This window comes from Myxocyprinus asiaticus, chromosome 10, assembly GCF_019703515.2.
Source record: "Myxocyprinus asiaticus isolate MX2 ecotype Aquarium Trade chromosome 10, UBuf_Myxa_2, whole genome shotgun sequence".
Lineage (NCBI taxonomy): Eukaryota > Metazoa > Chordata > Actinopteri > Cypriniformes > Catostomidae > Myxocyprinus > Myxocyprinus asiaticus.
This window is the reverse complement of record NC_059353.1, coordinates 24,756,732-24,777,064: the sequence shown is the minus strand read 5'-3', so window position 1 is coordinate 24,777,064 and position 20,333 is coordinate 24,756,732. Positions and strand designations below refer to the sequence as shown.

At 37.6% G+C, this 20,333-nt stretch overlaps 1 protein-coding gene across 4 annotated transcripts in view; it reads right to left on the bottom strand.

Moving 5' to 3' along the window:
- The window catches only part of LOC127446951 (zinc transporter ZIP10-like), a 55,066-nt gene that overhangs the window by 11,489 nt on the left and 23,244 nt on the right, over window positions 1-20,333 (bottom strand). For 3 of the 4 annotated variants that reach the window (XM_051708328.1, XM_051708327.1, XM_051708329.1), the window contains exon 2: window positions 4,941-6,220. In XM_051708328.1, coding sequence (XP_051564288.1) covers window positions 4,941-6,200 — 1,260 coding nt within the window. In that variant the 5' untranslated portion in view covers window positions 6,201-6,220. Of the gene's footprint in view, window positions 1-4,940; window positions 6,221-19,021; window positions 19,091-20,333 lie in introns of all 4 variants that reach the window. The other variant, XM_051708330.1, reaches the window with a different exon arrangement.

Genomic DNA, 20,333 nt, shown 5'->3' with positions numbered 1-20,333 from the left:
ATCTTGGAATGTGCAAAAGTATATATTTTTAAAACCTCAACGTAAATTTAACGACTCATTTGATGTCCTTCCATACAAATATTTGATCACACATTGTGTCCTGTATACTTGGACTAAGACAGATCGAGAATGCAAAAACCCACTGTAGCTCAACTATAACTGTGCATGTAAACATACTATGTGTTAAATTAAAATTAGGCTGATTTAGGGTCATGTCTACCAAACAGATCAGTTGCATTTTAGAGATATATGGATGCTAAGCACAGCCCTTTAATAGGGTGACTGACAATAGGATAACTGTTTATTGCACAAACCGATGTATCGGCTGCCGATATTTTATTTAATTTATTTTAAAACATCTTTGTGCACAGAAATGTTTTTTGTATTGTGGGCTAATTCCGTGACTGCAGTCTATTATTTTGAATGGTGTGTAAAAGCAACTTTAATAAATAAACGGATGTCTACCATGATTAATCGCAAAGAGTGGCCATTCATTTGTTCTTCATGCAGTTGTCGATGTGCATGATATTTGTGTTGGTACTCCTGGAAGTGTCATGTTTGTAGCATCAGATCTATATGGTGTTAAGATCAATCAATAATCATGTACAATAAATTAGCTTTCAAGGATGTATACAGTCGTCATGATTAACACAGGCTAACAACTGGGGTAAAATGTCATGTGACACTACATTTTTGCATTAATGCCAATTTTCTTGACAAAAAGTTTACAAACCAGTTTTTTGCGACATTTGAAGTACTGACATCGAGTTTATGCGCTAGAGTTAAATAGAAAAATATTATGTCAACACTTGTAAAATTTCAGCGATAATTTGCGTTTCCATCAGCTTTATTTTGATGCACTAAAACTTTTCGCAAAAACCTAGAACGGAAAAGTAGTTAATGTAAAACTTTGTGAATTCAAATGCACAATTCAGAAATAATAATAGCCACAATATGTAGAAGACTTTAACTTTTGATCTGTATGATACCCATTAATGTATATGGCCTTGCGCGATTACTAAACCCAAAAAGCCTGCATTTTAAATTATAGCCTGCATTCAGCACTGTATGAGCAAGCAGCACTTTCTAGCAGTCTGGACGGCATTTATCTATTATACCACTATAATATAGAATTTAAAAGAGGTTTATTTTTCAATGATGTGGTTGACATTTCCTATGGAATTGCCTATGCATAGTATGAATTTGTAATGTTCTATTTCTGTTGTAATATTCTGTTGTATTAAACTGCAAAAACTGTGCGAAAATATTTTAGAAGTACAAAATAACCCTTTTTCATATCAATCACCATATTTAGTTATTTTGTGTCTCTTTTTTTTATCTTTATTTATCTTTCATTGTCGCTTTCTTTAAAATGTATGCAAGTCACGTCTTAAACAGATCCAGTCGATGTTCAATGGAAATTATTTGTTAGAACAGTAAAAAGTTTTTTTTTTTTTTTTTTTTACATCTTTGTACATTTTTAAAGCATGAATCCAAAGTACAATCTGATGACAAAATAAGGTAAGGGGCAAAAAAAAAAAAAAAAAAAAAACGGTATCCGTATCTGCCTAAAGTTTTATGTTAAATCGATAACGGTATCAGACAAAAATGTTCATATCAGTGCATCCCTACTCAAAATAGCCCTTACATAAACATTTAATTATACAATTCTGAAATTTTAAGGCAGTGAATCTGTTACCAAGGCCAGTTTGATGGCCTTGACGGCACGAAAAAAAAACAACAAAAAAACTAGACAAACTCACAATGACTAGATTTTTGGATGGCTAGTTGAATACAGTGCATCCAGAAAGTTTTCACAGCGCTTCACTTTTTCCACATTTTGTTATGTTACAGCCTTATTCCAAAATTGATTAAATTCATTATTTTCCTCAAAATTCTACAAACAATACCCCATAATGACAATGTGAAAGAAGTTTGTTTGAAATCTTTGCAAATTTATTAAAAAATAAATTAATTAAAAAAAAAAAAAAATAAAAAAAAAAAATCACATGTACATAATTATTCACAGCCTTTGCCATGACACTCAAAATTGAGCTCAGGTGCATCCTGTTTCCACTGATCATCCTTGAGATGTTTCTACAACTTGATTGGAGTACACCTGTGGTAAATTCAGTTGATTGGACATGATTTGGGAAGGCACACACACCTGTCTATATAAGGTCCCACAGTTAACAGTGCATGTCAGAGCACAAACCAAGCCATGAAGTCCAAGGAATTGTCTGTAGACCTCCGAGACAGGATTGTATCGAGGCACAGATCTGGGGAAGGGTACAGAAAAATTTCTGCAGCATTGAAGGTCCCAATGAGCACAGTGGCCTCCATCATCCGTAAATGGAAGAAGTTTGGAACCACCAGGACTCTTCCTAGAGCTGTCCGCCTGGCCAAACTGAGCGATCGGGGGAGAAGGGCCTTAGTCAGGGAGGTGACCAAGAACCCGATGGTCACTCTGACAGAGCTCCAGCATTTCTCTGTGGAGAGAGGAGAAACTTCCAGAAGAACAACCATCTCTGCAGCACTCCACCAATCAGGCCTGTATGGTAGAGTGGCCAGACGGAAGCCACTCCTCAGTAAAAGGCACATGACAGCCCACCTGGAGTTTGACAAAAGGCACCTGAAGGACTCTCAGGCCATGAGAAACAAAGATTGAACTCTTTGGCTTGAATGGCAAGTGTCATGTCTGGAGGAAACCAGGCACCGCTCATCACCTGGCCAATACTATCCCTACAGTGAAGCATGGTGGTGGCAGCATCATGCTGTGGGGATGTTTTTCAGCGGCAGGAACTGGGAGACTAGTCAGGATCGAGGGAAAGATGAATGCGGCAATGTACAGAGACATCCTTGATGAAAACCTGCTCCAGAGCGCTCTGGACCTCAGACTGGGGCGAAGGTTCATCTTCCAACAGGACAACGACCCTAAGCACACAGCCAAGAAAACAAAGGAGTGGCTACGGGACAACTCTGTGAATGTCCTTGAGTGGCCCAGCCAGAGCCCAGACTTGAACCCAATTGAACATCTCTGGAGAGATCTGAAAATGGCTGTGCACCGACGCTCTCCATCCAACCTGATGGAGCTTGAGAGGTCCTGCAAAGAAGAATGGGAGAAACTGCCCAAAAAGAGGTGTGCCAAGCTTGTAGCATCATACTCGTACTTGAGGCTGTAATTGGTGCCAAAGGTGCTTCAACAAAGTATTGAGCAAAGGCTGGGAATACTTATGTACATGTGATTTTTTTTCTTTTTTTCTTTTTTTTTATTTTTATAAATTTGCAAAGATTTCAAACAAACTTCTTTCACATTGTCATTATAAAGGTATTGTTTGTAGATTTTTGAGGAAAATAATGAATTTAATCCATTTTGGAATAAGTAACATAACAAAATGTGGAAAAAGTGAAGCGCTGTGAATACTTTCCGGATGCACAGTATCTTGACCCATCCCTAATAGAGCAACTAAAGGCCGATTTATACTTTTGCGTCAAACCTACCGTGCAGGTTATGTGTGCACCTCTCCAAAAATGTAACTATGCGTTGTGTCGACATTGGTCCGCTTTGTAACCGTTCCTCATGAAGTTATATATTTTGTGAAATGCACCAGTCCCTCCTGCGGCAAAGCACCCCACAACATGATGCTGCCACCCTCATGTTTCACGGATGGGATGGTGTTCTTCGGCTTGCTAGCCTCACCCTTTTTCCTCCAAACATAACAATGGTCATTATGGCCAAAAAGTTCAATTTGTGTTTCATCAGACCAAAGGACATCTCTTCTCCAAAAAGATCTTTGACCCCATGTGCACTTGCAAACTGTAGCCTGGCTTTTTTATGGCAGTTTTGGAGCAGTAGTTTCTTCTTTGCTGAGCAGCCTTTCAGGTTATGTCGATATAGGACTCATTTTACTGTGGCTAGATACTTGTCTACCTGTTTCCTCCAGCATCTTCACGTGGATCTTTGCTGCTGTTCTAGGATTGATTTGCACTTTTCGCACCAAACTACGTTCATCTCTAGGAGACAGAATGCGTCTACTTCCTGAGCGGTATGATGTCTGCGTGGTCCCATGTTGTTTATACTTGCGTACTATTGTTTGTACAGATGAATGTGGTACCTTCAGGCGTTTGGAAATTGCTCCCAAGGATGAACCAGACTTGTGGAGGTCCACAATTCGTTTTTTGAGGTCTTGGCTGATTTCTTTTAATTTTCCCATGATGTCAAGCAAAGAGGCATTGAGTTTGAAGGTAGGCCTTAAAATACATCCACAGGTACACCTCCAATAGACTCCAATTAGCATATCAGAAGCTAATTGGCTACTTTCCTAAAGGCTTGACATCATTTTCTGGAATTTTCCAAGCTGCTTAAAGGCACAGTTAACTTAGTGTATGTAAACTTCTAATGCACTGGAATTGTGACAATCTGTCTGTAAACAATTGTTGGAAAAATTACTCATGTCATGCACAAAGTAGATGTCCTAAACAACTTGCCAAAACTATAGTTTGCTAATATGAAACCTGTGGAGTGGTTAAAAAATTTGTTTTAATGACTTCAACCTAAGTGTATGTAAACTTCTGACTTCAACTGTAAATCTCAACATGTTCACACACTTTGAACTCGTATTTAATGCTAAAATAATTTGATAAATACTTGTGAATACATTAATTACATTGCATAAATTACTTTTGCTTATTTTTTTTTATTTTTAATTAGCAATTTGTTTGTGTACTCTCACAATGACACTGACACACCAGCGGAGTAATATAAATGCTAATCAATGCGAAGGTCACTACGCAGAGCCTATGGTGTAGGTTCGACAGAAGTATAAACTGGCCTTAAGACACTAAGATCAACTAAGGAAAAACATTTAAAACAAACACATATACCACAAATAAATACCATTTATTAATAACCACATTGTAGGAATGTTATCAAGATGTACCTCCTCATGCTGGTGATGCATTCCATGCACATGTGATTTAACAGTGGGATTCATGATCTCTCCTGGCACCTCTCTCCTCCCCCTCTGCAGCTGACGAGAGCTCTGGTCCTGGCTGCTGTTCTCGGGGTCGTCTCCGCTGTTCTCAGGATCTGATGAGCCGGCGGCATGAGTAACAGTGTTGGTGGTCTTGCTTTGGTTCCGCTGGCTTCTGCCTTTTGGTGGTCTCCTGTTTCTTCTGGGTTGTTTGGTGGGTAGCTCAGTTTGTGTGGAAGACTGAAATTCATGAGCTGCAACTTTCGGCCTGGGTGTGAGCTGAGGCATTACCGCAGTGTGGTCCACACTGTCTGGACTGTACTGGAGATGAGGGTGGGGGTGTTTGTGATGATGGTGGTCATGATGATGGTGGGTATTGTCCCCATGGTCATCGTGGTTTTGGTCATGAATATGGTCTTCACTTAGATCATTATTTTCTTGGGTATGTTCACTATTTTGATCATGATGGTCATAGTCATGGTCCATTTGCTGTGTCACGTCACTGTCCTGTTCGTGACTGTGTGTGTATGAGTGTTTGTGATCATGACCATGGTCATGGTCATGATCTTGAGTCTGAGGACTGTCTTTGACAGGTTTGTGGATTTGTGTGTGTTTATGATCACCATCTTTCTCATGATCATGATCATGCTCTTGGTTTTCTGATCGACCATCAATGGTGCTCTCAGCTCCAGTGCCACGTCTTTTACTGCAGGGGAGCTCCTCAGCAGGGGTGTGTTCTTCTTCCTCATGCTGGGAGTGTTGGTGAGTGTTGTGGGGCTTTGGATGAGGGTGAGGATTAGAGGCGGAATGTGAGTGCCAGCCTTCCTGTACTTCCAAAATATCTAAGTGGGCCACATGATCATGGCCAAGATCTTCATGCTCCAGTCCCACAACCCTCACCTTGCCAAGCCCTAAACTCAGCAGCAGACTCTGGAAGCCTGTAAAATCCAGACGGTCCTTCTGGCCATACCTACAGAACAACTGCTGAATGTAGTAACGTTGCTCTTCTGCAGGCTCGCTGTGATTACCGTGCTCCAACCGGTCTGACAAACCTCCACAGGTCGACTCTGAAATCTGCAGGTCACTGTGGACATGGTCGTGGTTGTGGTCACCATGGCTGTGCCCATTGTGATGGTGGGCCCCTCCTTCATGACAGTGACTGCACTGATGGAACAGGAGGGTCAGCACGCAGAGAAAGCAGAATCTGGTATGTGTGTGAACTCTCATTATCTCCTCGCTTGAAACCCCTGTGAAGAAACAGAAATCAAAGAAAAAGTAAACATGATTCCCATACTTTTTGACCAATGCATTTTCATAGCCGCTTTTCCACCATCGAGCTGAACTGTCATTGTTGCAGAACAGTGCTGTTCCATACCAATCCGGGCTCGCTGGCACAGTTACAATTTCTTTTTCCACAGTGGTGCTACAACATCAGGATTAGAACAGACTGACTGAGCAAGTGACCAATTTTGAGCCACCACATCACTAAAAGCATTCTACCAAAATGGTTCTCTGTCGAGTGCAATTAGCTAACCATGCTCAGAAATCCGGCCTAAGAACAGTTTGTAATTGTATCGTACCAAACCATGCTCAAGTGGAAATGCTACTGAAATTGTTACTCACCATGCTCAGTACAGTTCGGCCGATGGTGGAAAAGCACACATAACAGTTTCAGTGATTACTGGATAAGGATTTTGATTCAGACTAATTTGCTAACGAGCCATTCAGACAATTTTTTAACTGGTTCAACTGATTCATTAAAAATAACTTGACTCAAAAGAATAATTTGCTAACAAAATCACTATGGCTTGCAATCAAGTTTTATGCTGCATATGCTCTACACCAAAGCAAAATTTAGCTAATGTAATATTTTTGAATATGCACAACTAGAAAGTTGTGTATTCACTATGGTCATAGGGAATACCCTGACTTTAAAGATTATTAATTTCCATGACTTTAAAAAAATAAATTCCCTCATAATTACAGATTTTCCATGATTGTGGGAACTCTGAATAAACACACACTACACCTCAGTTCTTCTACAGATAAAGCAAAGATAATTAATTCCTTATTTGGTTAATAAAAAAAAGGGTAAAAAAAATAAAATTAAAAAAAAGGTAAAAAGAGAGGAAAAAACCATCTCTTTTTTGGAGGGGGCTGATATATTATCTGCTGAAAGAGCACTGAAGAGCCTTAATGGTCCCCCTACAGCTGCTACTGTGAGCCTTGAGAGTAAACGCATGATCACTGCTACTAAATTAAATTGCGTCGAGATCTCAGCATGAGAATTTTTAAGATCCGCATACAAATGAATATTTTATATATTATATATATATATATATATATATATATATATATATATATATATATATATATACACACACACACACACACGTTTATAAAATAGATCTGGGTGTGAACATCTGCAAATTGTACTGTGTGCTAAATTCTGCTAATCTTTCTTAGGTCACTGGGAAGCTTGGCAAATCAAAACAAAAATACAAAATGCATTTGGGCAGACAGCGTCAAAGCACATAAAAAGAACAGGGTTAAGTCACTTTTAAGCAGCTGTTGACAGATAAATCATGCTGGACTGAATTTAAAACAACATGCAATGGCAGCAGAAGCCATTTTTTAATTAGGATGTTACAGAAACATGGCTCGTACTGTGAATTGTGTTTACAACACCACAGAAAGACATTTATATGTGCCATTTATATGAGTGTAAAAGGTGAGGAGTATATTGTTATAATCATTTATTAAACTCAACTTCCCTATTGGACGGGATCACAAGACTGCCAAATAGTTGAAAGTCAATGCACGGGTTGAAAGTACATAAAGATCACCACACTTGTGGGTTACAATGCATGTTAAAATATTTGTTAGAGCAAACAATTCTTTCAAATACTTAAAAAAAAAAAAAAAAAAAATGCAATTTTATGTATTAAGCTTTTAGCATACATACAGTCCTAACTTTAAATGAAAGAACAAAAGGAATAAAAAGAGAACAAGAGTGTTTTTTTCCCCACTGCATTTGGTTGTGTAAATCTAGCACACACTTGAAGAACTAAAAAGAATCGGTTTCTATCATACAAAAGAATCTATTATATCCACATGACTCCTTAGTCACAGAATTCAGTGAGCAGTACTTACTACAGCCTGCGCTCCTTCAGCATGTTAAAGTGTGTGAAATTGAATGGAGGCGTGAAGGTGGTCAAAACATACTATAATTATGGTCCTTCCTCTCGACAACTGAGTGTTTATAAACATGAGAGTGGAGTGACCTCTGAACCCTTCAGGAGATATGATGGGGCAGGAGCGCAGCCTGTTTAAAGATAACCCTGCCTCAATGTGCTGGCTCAATAAACTCTTTGTTGCTTATATGACGTAAAAAAAAAAAAAAAAAAAAGGCAGATCATTTTATTTAAAAAAATAAATAAATTTAAAACCAGCATAGTCATGCAGTGATGTGCAGAAATATCATAAGACAATACTAAAGGACTAGAATTTTTCTGTTGGAAACATCTGTGGTGATGTACAATGTGAAAAAAAAAAAAGAAATTCAAAGAGGATCTTACAATAAAACACTTAATTCATAATAAAAAATTAAAAAAAAAACAAAAACACTTTTAACTTTAAAAACGTATAACTATTAATTATTAATATAATTATTAGGGATTCTTCGATCAGGATTTCTACAGCTCATACCAATTACCGATTTTCTTGTCATTTGATCAGCCAATCCCAATCATTTTATGTTTTTTCAAGAGCTCTGTCATGGCCAGTTAGGCCAAGCTTTTTGGTCACTGTCACTGTTAAATGAACTATCCTGATGGTACTAACACTATTGCCTGACAAAAATAGGTTGGTTAACTGATAACCCAATAAACAAAAATATTCATTTTCAAAATTAATGTTTTTTTATTAGGCCTTAAAAACAATTAGCTTACACAATTTTCTCTATATTAGGAACGATACTCCTATAAAGAAAGAGGCTTAGTGTCAAACTGAAGTCAAACTGATAACCCATATGTGTGATTAAACATAATCTGACAGTTTTGGATATTTATTCATTGTTGCCATTTAATTTAATTATTATTATTATTCAATATTTTTTATGTATTTTTTCATCATATAGTATCTAAATATATTATAATCAAATTTGTTTAATTATAACTAAATTCCCTGCCTTTCATTTTGTTGGATGCTGGTAATATTAGTTTTCACTTGTTCCCGCTGGAGCTCTAATGAGGGGAACACACGCTTTCGTTTGACGGAAGTGATGAGGAGAGCAGAGGAAGAGCGCATGAATGCAGAATGAACAGGTGCTATTTTTAATGCCGTTTGTTTAGAAGTTATTTAATAAAGATGTTTGAATTATACCACATCTTGTATGGTCATGATATCTATGACCGGCAGTAGTCTCGCATAGCCAGATCTATGACTACGGCACATAGCAGTTTCAATTGGTCAAGAACTGTCCCTTTTGACAGGAAAAGCTGACATGTTAAGTCACCAATCACATTCAGTTTTGTCATTACGGGGTGTTTTGGGGCAGGGTTATTTATTGAACATGTATCATACCAAAATAAAAGAATGAAATGGGGGGGGGAAAGTATTTATACAATGGCGTGCAAGTCTCCGTGAGCGACTGCACAGAAAACACACAAGACAAAAGCAGAAAATGAGAAGAGAGTCTAACTATGGCACAGAAAACCTCATTATAAAGAATTTCAAAGACATAAGTAAACAAAGAAGAAAATGCACCTCTGCTTTTGGATATCTGCTTTACTTTGCTACGTGCCTCAAACAAAACTCTGAATATCTATAAAAGATTTGATGTCACTAACCTGAAAAAAAATTCTGTGATTATTTTGTTCTAAAAAGCGCAAATCCTATCAACATGGAAACTTGTGAATAGTGGTCGACCAATACATCGCAGAGGCCGATACATCTTCTCGTTTGGCCCATTTTTTTCTTAGGGCCGTGAGGGCACTGAGAATTGCCTGCTTGTATGTTCAGCATCTGAGACATGTAAACAGCCAATCACAGTTACCTGTTAAGTGCCATCGTGTTACTACAATAATAGACCGGTGTGCAACACGGTCTCATTTAAACGGTCCACATATCAGGGCCGCATCTGTGCTCGCATGTTTCACTCTCTCTCTCCCTCTCTACTCAACGCTTCCCTGTATCTCTTAACTGTCTTATCTAATGATTAAAAAGTCAAATATCAATTAAACTAATATCATATACTGTCTGCAAACACGCGGATATCTCGTTTAAACAGATTTAATAAACAAACCTCACAAAACCCTCATACAGTATTTCTTCCACTAAAGCATGTTTTCTGTCAGACTTTCCTCAGCATTTCCCTGAAACTTTTAACTTACTTGTCTAATAATAAAAAGGCAAATATCATACTTCTATCATATAACGTCTGTGAATATGCGGATGTCTCGTTTAAACCTCACGGAAATCAAGCCTTTTCTTCCAGTTGAGCGCTCTTCATATATCTTCCTCTGAAGCGCATATCCAATCAGCCAGAATTAAAGCTTCAGGATCAGGATCAAAAGTTCCTCTAATTCTCAAATCATAATGGTCAGTTTGTGGCAATCCAAGCAGGTAATTCAGCCAATTTTAACTGTCAGGAGATTGCTGCTTGTGTTGGATCCGCACGAGCGCGTGAGTGCAACCTTAAAGTAAAAGCAGTTCACGTGCGCTATGAGTAAATGTCATATTCACTATGCACTGTATGTACAATGGGTTTGATTCAGCCTTTTGTGAGAAAATGCAATTACTTATGCGCACATGCCATCCATGGTTGCTGAACTACTGGTTGTACTGTTATATCCTTCTTCCTAATATATAATAGGGGTGTAAATCGGACGTTTCATCAAGATATGATCTTGAATCGATTCTCTTGGCCTGCGATCCGATATTTGACGATACTTCAAAGTCTGTCGCGATACGACTCGATTCAGGGGCCTGCGATCGATATTCCGATATTATGTGCCTATTTTACACGATCAACTAAATGTTTTTTGCCCTCAAATGCAACCAAAATATACATTTTATTATTTTATTCAGTTCTCTGTATACACATTGGGACATCCACAACAAAATAAGGCACTTCAGATGTTAGCCTGACAGAGACTGAAAGGTCACTGCTGCGGACAAAAATAAAGACGTCCGTCCGCTTTCTCTTGCCGCGTCACGTGTGAATCGACATATACTGTACACAAGATATTTATATTGACCATACCTCTCACATTGCATCGTTCTTAAAGAGCACCTATTATGGTTTTTAAACGTGCCTAATTTTGTTTTAAAGGTCTCATACAATAGATTTACATGCATCCAAGGTCAAAAAACACTTTAATTTGCTCATAATTTAAATTGCAGCATTACTTTTTTTTCCCAGTGTCAAAAACGACTCATTCAATGATCCGTTCTAAAGGATTCATTCTAAACTTCTCCTTTCAGAGAGCCTGCTTTGCTCTGATTGGTCAGATGTCTCAGTCTGTTGTGATTGGTCTACCGCTTAGTGTAGTGTTTGAGGGTGGGTCAAAGCTGTTCGCGAGCAGCCAATGAAGACCAGAGGTGGGGTTTTTGTTACCAAATTATGTAGGTTAGTACAGGAAGTAAGTCTGGAATTACTAAACACTCGTTTCAGGTGTTCAGAATCGGTTCTTTCTTTTGGGAGTCAATAACTCCATTTGTCGTGTACTTTGATTTTTGAAACTTTGCAGACTTTTTTACATTCACAAACAGCTATATAACACATGAAAGGTAATATTTGAAAAACCATAAGAGGTGCTCTTTAACTGTCGAATCAAGTTTGTTGTCTTACAACAGTGGTGGACTGGCCATCTGTGGCACCTGGACTTTTCCTGGTGGGCCAATACAGTATTGGGCGATTAAATCATGCAGCGCGAGAGCAGAGTGGGACCGGCCCACCTACGCAACGCATTCACTGGCCGCAGCACGAAAGCCAAGCTGAACCGGCCCTCCTGCACAACGTACCCACTGGCCGCAGCGTGAGAGCCAAGCGGAACCAGCCCTACCGCGCAACGCATCTACTGACAGCCGTGCGAGAGCCGAGTGGGATCGGCCCTCCCGCGCAGCGCTGACAAATCTGCTCTGCGCTTGAACCATTGTAAGGTCCCGTGGTCAGGGTTGGGAGGGTTAATTTTGAAATGTATTCCACTACAGATTACAGAATACATGCTGTAAAATGTAATTTGTAACGTATTCTGTTAGATTACTCAAGGTCAGTAACATATTCTAAATACTTTCGATTACTTCTTCAGCACTGGTAGATTTTTTCACTTGTTTTGACTATAAAACTCTGCCAGTACACTAAGACAACCAAAAATTTTTCTGTCACGGTACACTTTTTACAATTAAACAAATCCCATGGCACACCTCTATCCCACTGTCCCACATAACCATCATTGATAGTTTTCCTTTTCAAGAACTTCCATGTTTTCAGTCCATTTTAGTTGCGTGTTTACTCGTAATGTTTGAAATTCGGCTATGCAAAAAACGCAAGTCATGTAGGTATGGTGTATAATGAGATCACAGGTGGCAAGAGTGCAAATTGGGTAATGAATAAAACAAAAAATGTGCATCTTTTATTATTTTTAGATTTGTTCTTGCAAATTAATTCTTGCAATGCCACAGCAAATAATTTTGTATTTATCTATTTATTTACATGGCTCCAGACTAACATTTAAGAGTGGTAGTACAACCAATTCTACAAATGGTCGCACCAGCACTTGAGTTGGTCACACCGGTCCAACTGAAAGAAAATTAGTTTTCTTTCACGGTTTCTTTTTATCAGGATCTTGATTATTAAAATACAGTCATCTGAAGACAAACAATGCCTTTTTCTACAATCAAAGGGCATTAGAAAATATTTTACACAGAAGTTCCATTGTCCATAGTTTTAACTGTGGCATTTGCAATAAGATCATAGTAACCAAAAGTAAAAGTAAAGCCATGATTAGCAGTAACCAGAAAACAAATTATGGCATTTTTCATAAGAAAAACACATCCAGAAAATAAATTGTATTCTCTCACTGCTATATTGATATAAGTTCATGGTAAATATGTTTTTAAATATCTGTGATGTGTGGATTGAAACCTTACAGTTTGTCTTTTCATTGTGCAGATTTCTCCTTTATTCCTTTTCAATGCTGTTTAGAATTTTAAACTGGTTTAAGCATCGACAAATTATAGGCTTTCATAGAGATTTTAAACAAATAATCAATGCCGAATTCGTGACCCAGCCTGTGCTTCTCACAGCTCTGCTTATGATGATCTGCGTGGCTGAGCGCTCGAGACTGGTCCGCGTGTAAATGCACGTCTCTGCGCTGATCTGTCCATCGAGCAGCGCTGACTGATCCGGGTAAAGCTATTTCCTTTCGCGTTTGGAACATTTGCCGTTTGATATTTCTCATATGACAGAGCACAATCAGAGTGTCAGCCAACTTTGTAGTCGCACCAATGCGACCTCTTGCAAAGTTTAATCGTACTGTTAGGTAAATGGTTGAAATACTTGTCTCAGTCCGGAGCCCTGATTTATTTTGTGGAATCTGATAATTTTCCATGGGACACCTGACAATCTTTCACGTGGCACAGTGGTTAGGAAACACTGTATTAGAGGAATATAAGTCACTTTCATGGCAGTTGTTTTTTATAGTCTCTACATGGATATTGTTTTTAATAATTTTCAACATCATAGATTTTTAGAAACCATAATTACATCTGGTAATAAGGAGCATGGTTTTTACCTGTGATCACCATCTTCTTACTAATACCAATTAAATGCTGGATAATACGCAAGAACTGTGGTCAATTTTCATAAGCGCAAGTACAAAGGAGAATTTAACAAGAGCTTTAAATCCTGGACCCACGTGAATAAAGGATGAAGCTATGGGTTTTTCCTCTGTAAATATGTTCAGTTCTAATGAACTTAAATGGAAAAAGTTAATTCAATAATTAAGATCCAGATGAAAGAGAAATATCAGTTAAGTCCTACTGCCGTAACCTTTCAAAGATTACTGTTTACAGATTTTATTGTTGTTAATATCAGTAAATTCACATCTCCCTCACAACTAAATGCTTCACAGTCAAATGTACATTTCTATGCAACAGAAATATGCATTTGCAATTCAATAATAATATTGCTATTTATAATATTATCAACCTTACAGGAAGTCAATATCGGATCGTTGGCCGATCGATCAGAGCATTCCTCAATGATTAATTTGATTTACAGTACAGTAGTAGGATCATAAAGTTTGAGTGAGCATGTTTACATGCATGATCTTACATATTATGCATAATAAGCCGATGTGTGTTGTCATGTAAGCGGTTTTCTTTTATCCAGTTAAAGTCTTAAACGGTATGTGCAAAATAACAATTGTAGTTTTTATGCCCATTACACACATTTCATGGCTTGGAAACACCTTTACCAGCGTTCTTACTGGCTTATCCAATGTGCACAAGTGTTGTGCACAGACATTTTAAGAGGCAGTGGCCCAAACCATGAAAAAAAGGACTTTCTATAAGGTGAGCCATTCTTGTGTATTGCGCCAGCCATGCTTGCATCAAATGCAGAAGTTTTTTTTTTTAGTTTTTTGTTGTACATTAACACTATATCGTGTGCTGTACCAAAACAGATTACACTGTTTTCTCTGTCCATGTCTTGAAATGATATATGCACAGAGAGATTTCCTTTATGGAGCCATGCTTTCTGCATGTTGTGTTTTGTTTGAATGATAACAAGCAGCGATAAACATTGAACACTAGTGTATCCAAGGGCAGCCGTTTCAACTCAACTGTGAATGAAAACAGCAGTTGCTGTTTACAAAGATGTGTTTATCCAGTGCCTTCACGAACACAGACTGAAATCAGAACAGCTTCGGGGGCTTTAAGTCTCAGGCAGATGCACATAAGCACAACCTGAATACTGAAGCAGAGTCAGGAAGTTATATGGACCAATGATGTGACGTGAAATTTTGATGTCCAAACCACTTTATGGAATAAAAATAAGGAAAATGTTTATAAAAACACATTTTGTTGAATCTACTAATCTCTGTTTATCAAATGATATGAACATGCAGTGAGGGTTTTACAAAGTTTAAGAATTATTAGACATTATAGTCACACAATGTCATACCGGATAACTGTCACCACATGGTGAAATGCAAAAAAGCTACAAAAAGTGTTAAAAATCAAATAATACCTAAAATCTCTGCCACAGGCATTATTGTATGAGTGTTTCCAACAATATATTTAAATATTTAAAAAAAATATGACATCCAGTTGATTGTTATGCTTTGGAGCATTCTGTCCCAAAACTGGCAGTCAGCCAACGTCATCCGGGATAACAAGCAATCTGGAGCAATTTTATGGGGCATTTTATTTTGACACTTTATCAGACAGGATGTTACACAATCAGGAAGACCCTGAAGGACCCCCAAACAATGGTGAAAGGTTAGTAAGTCTTTCATAAAATGGGTTTAATTTACCCTTTTTGCTCACTGGTACACTATGTAGTAAAATCCTGTCTCATCTGGGATAACACTAAAAAAATCATATATAAATGTTAATTTTATGCAAATGTGTTTATTTAATATGAATTTACATACTTGGAAGTTGAAGGTCAAGGTTGCCGATTTCTATAGGTAGCCAAAACAACTGCCTGATTAAGGTTCAATCTGAGTTTTGTCATACCGGACAACAATTTTGTCATATAGGATAACTTTTTTCTGTTAGCCCATAATGTCATCCGTTATCCCGGATGACACATTTGACATTATATTATTTTATTTTTTTTTACAGTTTTCAGCTTTTGTTTGTATAATTTCAATTCTTATTGTGATATTAACACATTAAAGAACATTGTTTAGTTAAATACTAACAAATTATATATAAATAATATTTAATTGTTGAATTATAATTAAATTATATGATTGTCCAACCTGTCATATTGGGGAATCCGCCCCTTTAAGAAAAGGCCATCTACTATAGTGACATCACAATGCAGATTTTTTCTCTCTTCAGTGGCGGGAAATTCAACTGGGTAGGGTTGCACCAGCTGTGCTTAAGTTCTCATGTAAGTTAGAACGTAAAGTTCACACTAAGGGCATAGTAACTACTAGTTCATTTGTAACTAAGTCAGTGCTTAATTTGGTTGCATCACCTGTTCTTAAGGCAGGACTTAACTAGTAGGTCGTAAGCTCTCCGTAAAGTAATGCGTAGTCGCATAATATGACGTTTACCTGTACTGATCCAATAAACAGCCTTCAAATTTATACACAGAAGAATTAAAAAGCCGTGCATCTCTTTACGGTTGATGTTCAAACCTTGTTTACTCACGTAACTGTCAGTTATAATGAATTATATCCCCATTGAAATACTATACGTAATAAAATTAGATTTAATTAATGGTACATTTAGCCTATGTAAACAACAATATTTAATAACTGTATCCAAAATGACAAGGAGCAATAAATAAATAAGTACTAATACAACAGATATTTATTTATTTTAATATCTATTTCGTATATGTTGAAACTTGACACTGGGTGGCGTACACAGGAAAGTGCACCGTTAGATCGGTTTCATGCTGAAGAAGTACGTTTTTTACATAATGTTTTCTCCTGTAAACATAAACGAGTGTAAATGCCAACATCATCATATAGAATATGTCAAAAGGACTGAAGCTTGTTAACCAAAACATGAGCTCATTGATGTCATTAAATGAGTCTGCTTTTTTATTCCATCCGTTACTCCGGGTCGGAGACTTCTGTAAATATTTAGTTTATACGTAAGGTTACGTCCTACCTAAGTTTAATGGTGCAATGCTCAAATATTTAGTAGTGCATAAATTATGACTTAGTGCCCATTTTCACCACAACTAGGCTAAGTTTTAACTTACATATCTCGTGCAACCGGCCCCTGATGTGAGTGAGTAGCTTACTTTCCTACTGACAAATTTTACATAGGTTTGCTTGCTTGCTCTGCCAAGCTTAACATGTGATTAGAATAAAATATTTGCAAATTATATAAGTTTAACTATACCAAATTCTCTTCAACAACCAGACTAGCTAGTTAGCTAGTCCCAGTTTGTTGTAAGCTAATATGCAAACTGAAGCTCAAAATGTGGACATATTAACATTATCCCGTATGACATTTTGACTGGTGTCGTCACATGATTCTCAATTAAAACACTTAAAATACATTGTTTGAAAATAAGATTTTAGTAATAAGGCAATAACATCCTCATAAAAGCAAAAACTACTTTGATGTGCAGTTTTAACCTATTTTAATTTTTGGTCAATTGAAAACCTTATTCATCACTGGGCCATAAACGAGTTATACGTTAAGAGTTTGATTAACTAAAAACCCTCCAATGGAGCCAAAATACAACAATCGCACCACAGAATATCTTATTTTTCCCTGATCCTAAATCTGAACTAGGGATGGGCATTTGAGTCATTTTGTAGTAGAGTACTCTAACCCCCAAAACACAAAAAACTAGTACCCGATTACTTGTAAATGAAAATGCAAGCTTTTAAATGGAAGCTGATAAGCTTCAGAGTTTCTTGTAATGCTTCGCATTTTCTTTCCACCATAAAAACAGATCCTTTTTGGTTGGTCTGCATGACTCTGACAAGACCCGAATAGAGTAGAATTTAATAAGAATAAAAAAAAATTACAATTATTGCCACACTTGGCTTTGCTTGAAAGCACACAAAGTCACCATGTCTCCTCTCAACCAAAACCTCGACGACACACATCCACAGCGCCCCTCAGTGGAGACAGTTGTAACTGTGAGATTTGATGAGAGATCCAGAGGGAAAGTACAGGATAATTCAGCGTTACCCACGGCAGGCAAATGTGCAAAGGATATTCAAGTAGTGTTTTTAATAGTCGACTAGCAGATGCAGAATGATTAGGTGCCTACGTGACAACTTAGCCTAATCTTTTTAAGAAACACTCTTCAACAAGACTTAAAAAAATGGCCTATGAGCTGGAAAGCAGCATTCTACTGTATTTACAATGGTAACTTGTACTGAACATCACGCTCAGCGGAATCCATTGCTGGATAGAACTGACGGGCTAGCCCTATTCCTATCATCATTATACATTAACCTGAGCCTCTGATGGAGAGAGAGAAGACAGTGAGCCCTTAAGATGCCTCATATGACTCTCACAAGGCTTCTGCCTAGACTGAGCATTTTGCAAGTCATGCCTGAGTCCACCGCCGGTTCATTCCTTTGTTACAAAGTCTTACAGACTTTCTGTAAGAGCAACGCTGGGCTGGACAGGGCACGTCCAGATCAAATCAAGTAGCTTTTACAACATGGGGTGAATAACTTTAAAGCTACACTATGTAACTTTTGGCCCTCTAGCGGTTAAAAAATAAAACTGCATGTGTCTCGCAGAAGGACATTATTTTAGTTGTGCTTCGCTTTGCTCCTCTGCGCGGATGAATGTGGTTCGAGGCACTGGTGTACACATGAATACAGGACATCAGAGCAAATGGACATAAATAACAAAAGGAAAAGACAGATATCTGAAAACATGTCATCTGAGCAGATAAGTGCCATATCTTATGCTGTTGTTTTGACTTATTGGAAATATTGATGTTTTGAAATAAATTATGTTACAAAAGTTAGGCAACATTCGTTAACATTAGACAAAACGATTGCTAGTCTGATAAGGTCAAACGTTGTAAAGATTTTATAACTGCAGGATATTCTGGCCAAATAGACCACGGTAGTAACTAATTTATAGATTATAGAATTTATAAATTATAGAAGACTCACATGTCCTTGGCAAGCCTAGGACTAAAGGATTTATTTATATAAATTATTGCTGTTATAAAGAAAAATAAACTGAAAATTTCTGCACCGATTACAGTATAATTATTGTATTTCACTACACACACACACACACACACACACACACACACAGACGCGTGTCTGATTACACAACTATACAAAGTTTTTATCAATAAAATATCTTACCTGTTGAGTAAGAAAAAAGCCAACTCGGGGTCGCTTTTAAATCCTTTCAGATCTCGGAGTTGTACACATCTGAAAAGCCAAGTCAATGTTGATTTGGGTTTTATTACGAACTCTGTCACTTTCCCATTTTGCTTTTAGACTTTGCTCTGTTCGGGGTTTCTTTGTTTTTACAAAGTGATTCCCTGGAGGTTTGCCATTTTGAATGATCCATGGTCAATTTTTTTCGTTCATTGTGACAACAAACTTTCAGCTTTAGCTACTCCCACACGTGCGCTACAGTAACCGGATCTTATTTTCTCTGTGTATGGATATGACGTCAACATGCACGGGCGAATGACGTATGTATGCAATTTCCCACGAAATCAGTCCCGATTTATAATATAATATCATTATTATAGGTTTATCAAAGTGTATTTGGGTTTGGAAGATGAATTTTTGTTGCGCTCTCTCATTAATAAAAAGTTATTTTTTAACAACAAAAAAAATAAGTTACATAGTGTAGCTTTAAAGTTATCTGGGCAATAATTCCCTTCCAACTCATGCCTGTGCCAATTCCTTTTGTGGTCACTGTGATTTTATGACATTTAAAGAGCATCACTATGATTTGCAACTTGGCTAAGCCTCAGGTTAGCTAAGAAAAAGGACTGATCTCACGTTGTAAAAAAAAAAAGGAAGAGAGCAGGTCAATTGCTTGCTCTGCTAAAATCTGTCTGAATGTCCAAACTTTCCCCCAGAATGCGCGCCAGTACTGAGACCCAAACCGCGTTCTTTCATGATTTTTGGAAACATTTGAGTAATTACTTTAATATAGCATACTCTTTACCCTAACCTAACAGAAGAGAGAGCAAAACCACATTCTTTCAGTTACATCTGTGCAAATAGCTGGAGATCAAAAGGGATATAATGTCAAAAGGCACATTGCGGGCAATTTCCAGGGCACAAACAATCGCCACATGGTGGCGCTTGCCCGGAAAGCTGCACAGCAGGTCTGATTTGGGTGGAGAAAAGTTTGGAACTGAAGGCTTGGTCACATTTACATTTGCACTGCGAAATTCCACAGGTAAAATACAGTTATCTAAAAGAGAATTAGCGCAATAATCAATTTCGACTTATTGACATCCTGTGGCGACGAAGTTTCCCTACACAAATTTTACAGGGGTTCAAGTTTGGTGAGTTCCCAGCGTTGAATTCGCTGAATCCGCAGCATTGACCAAAAGAAAGTTGCTTGGTTTGGCAGATCTCCGAGTGGCCAGATCTTTATACATAGCTACAGCACAGCAAATATTCACAATGGATGAGAAAATCATTTTAG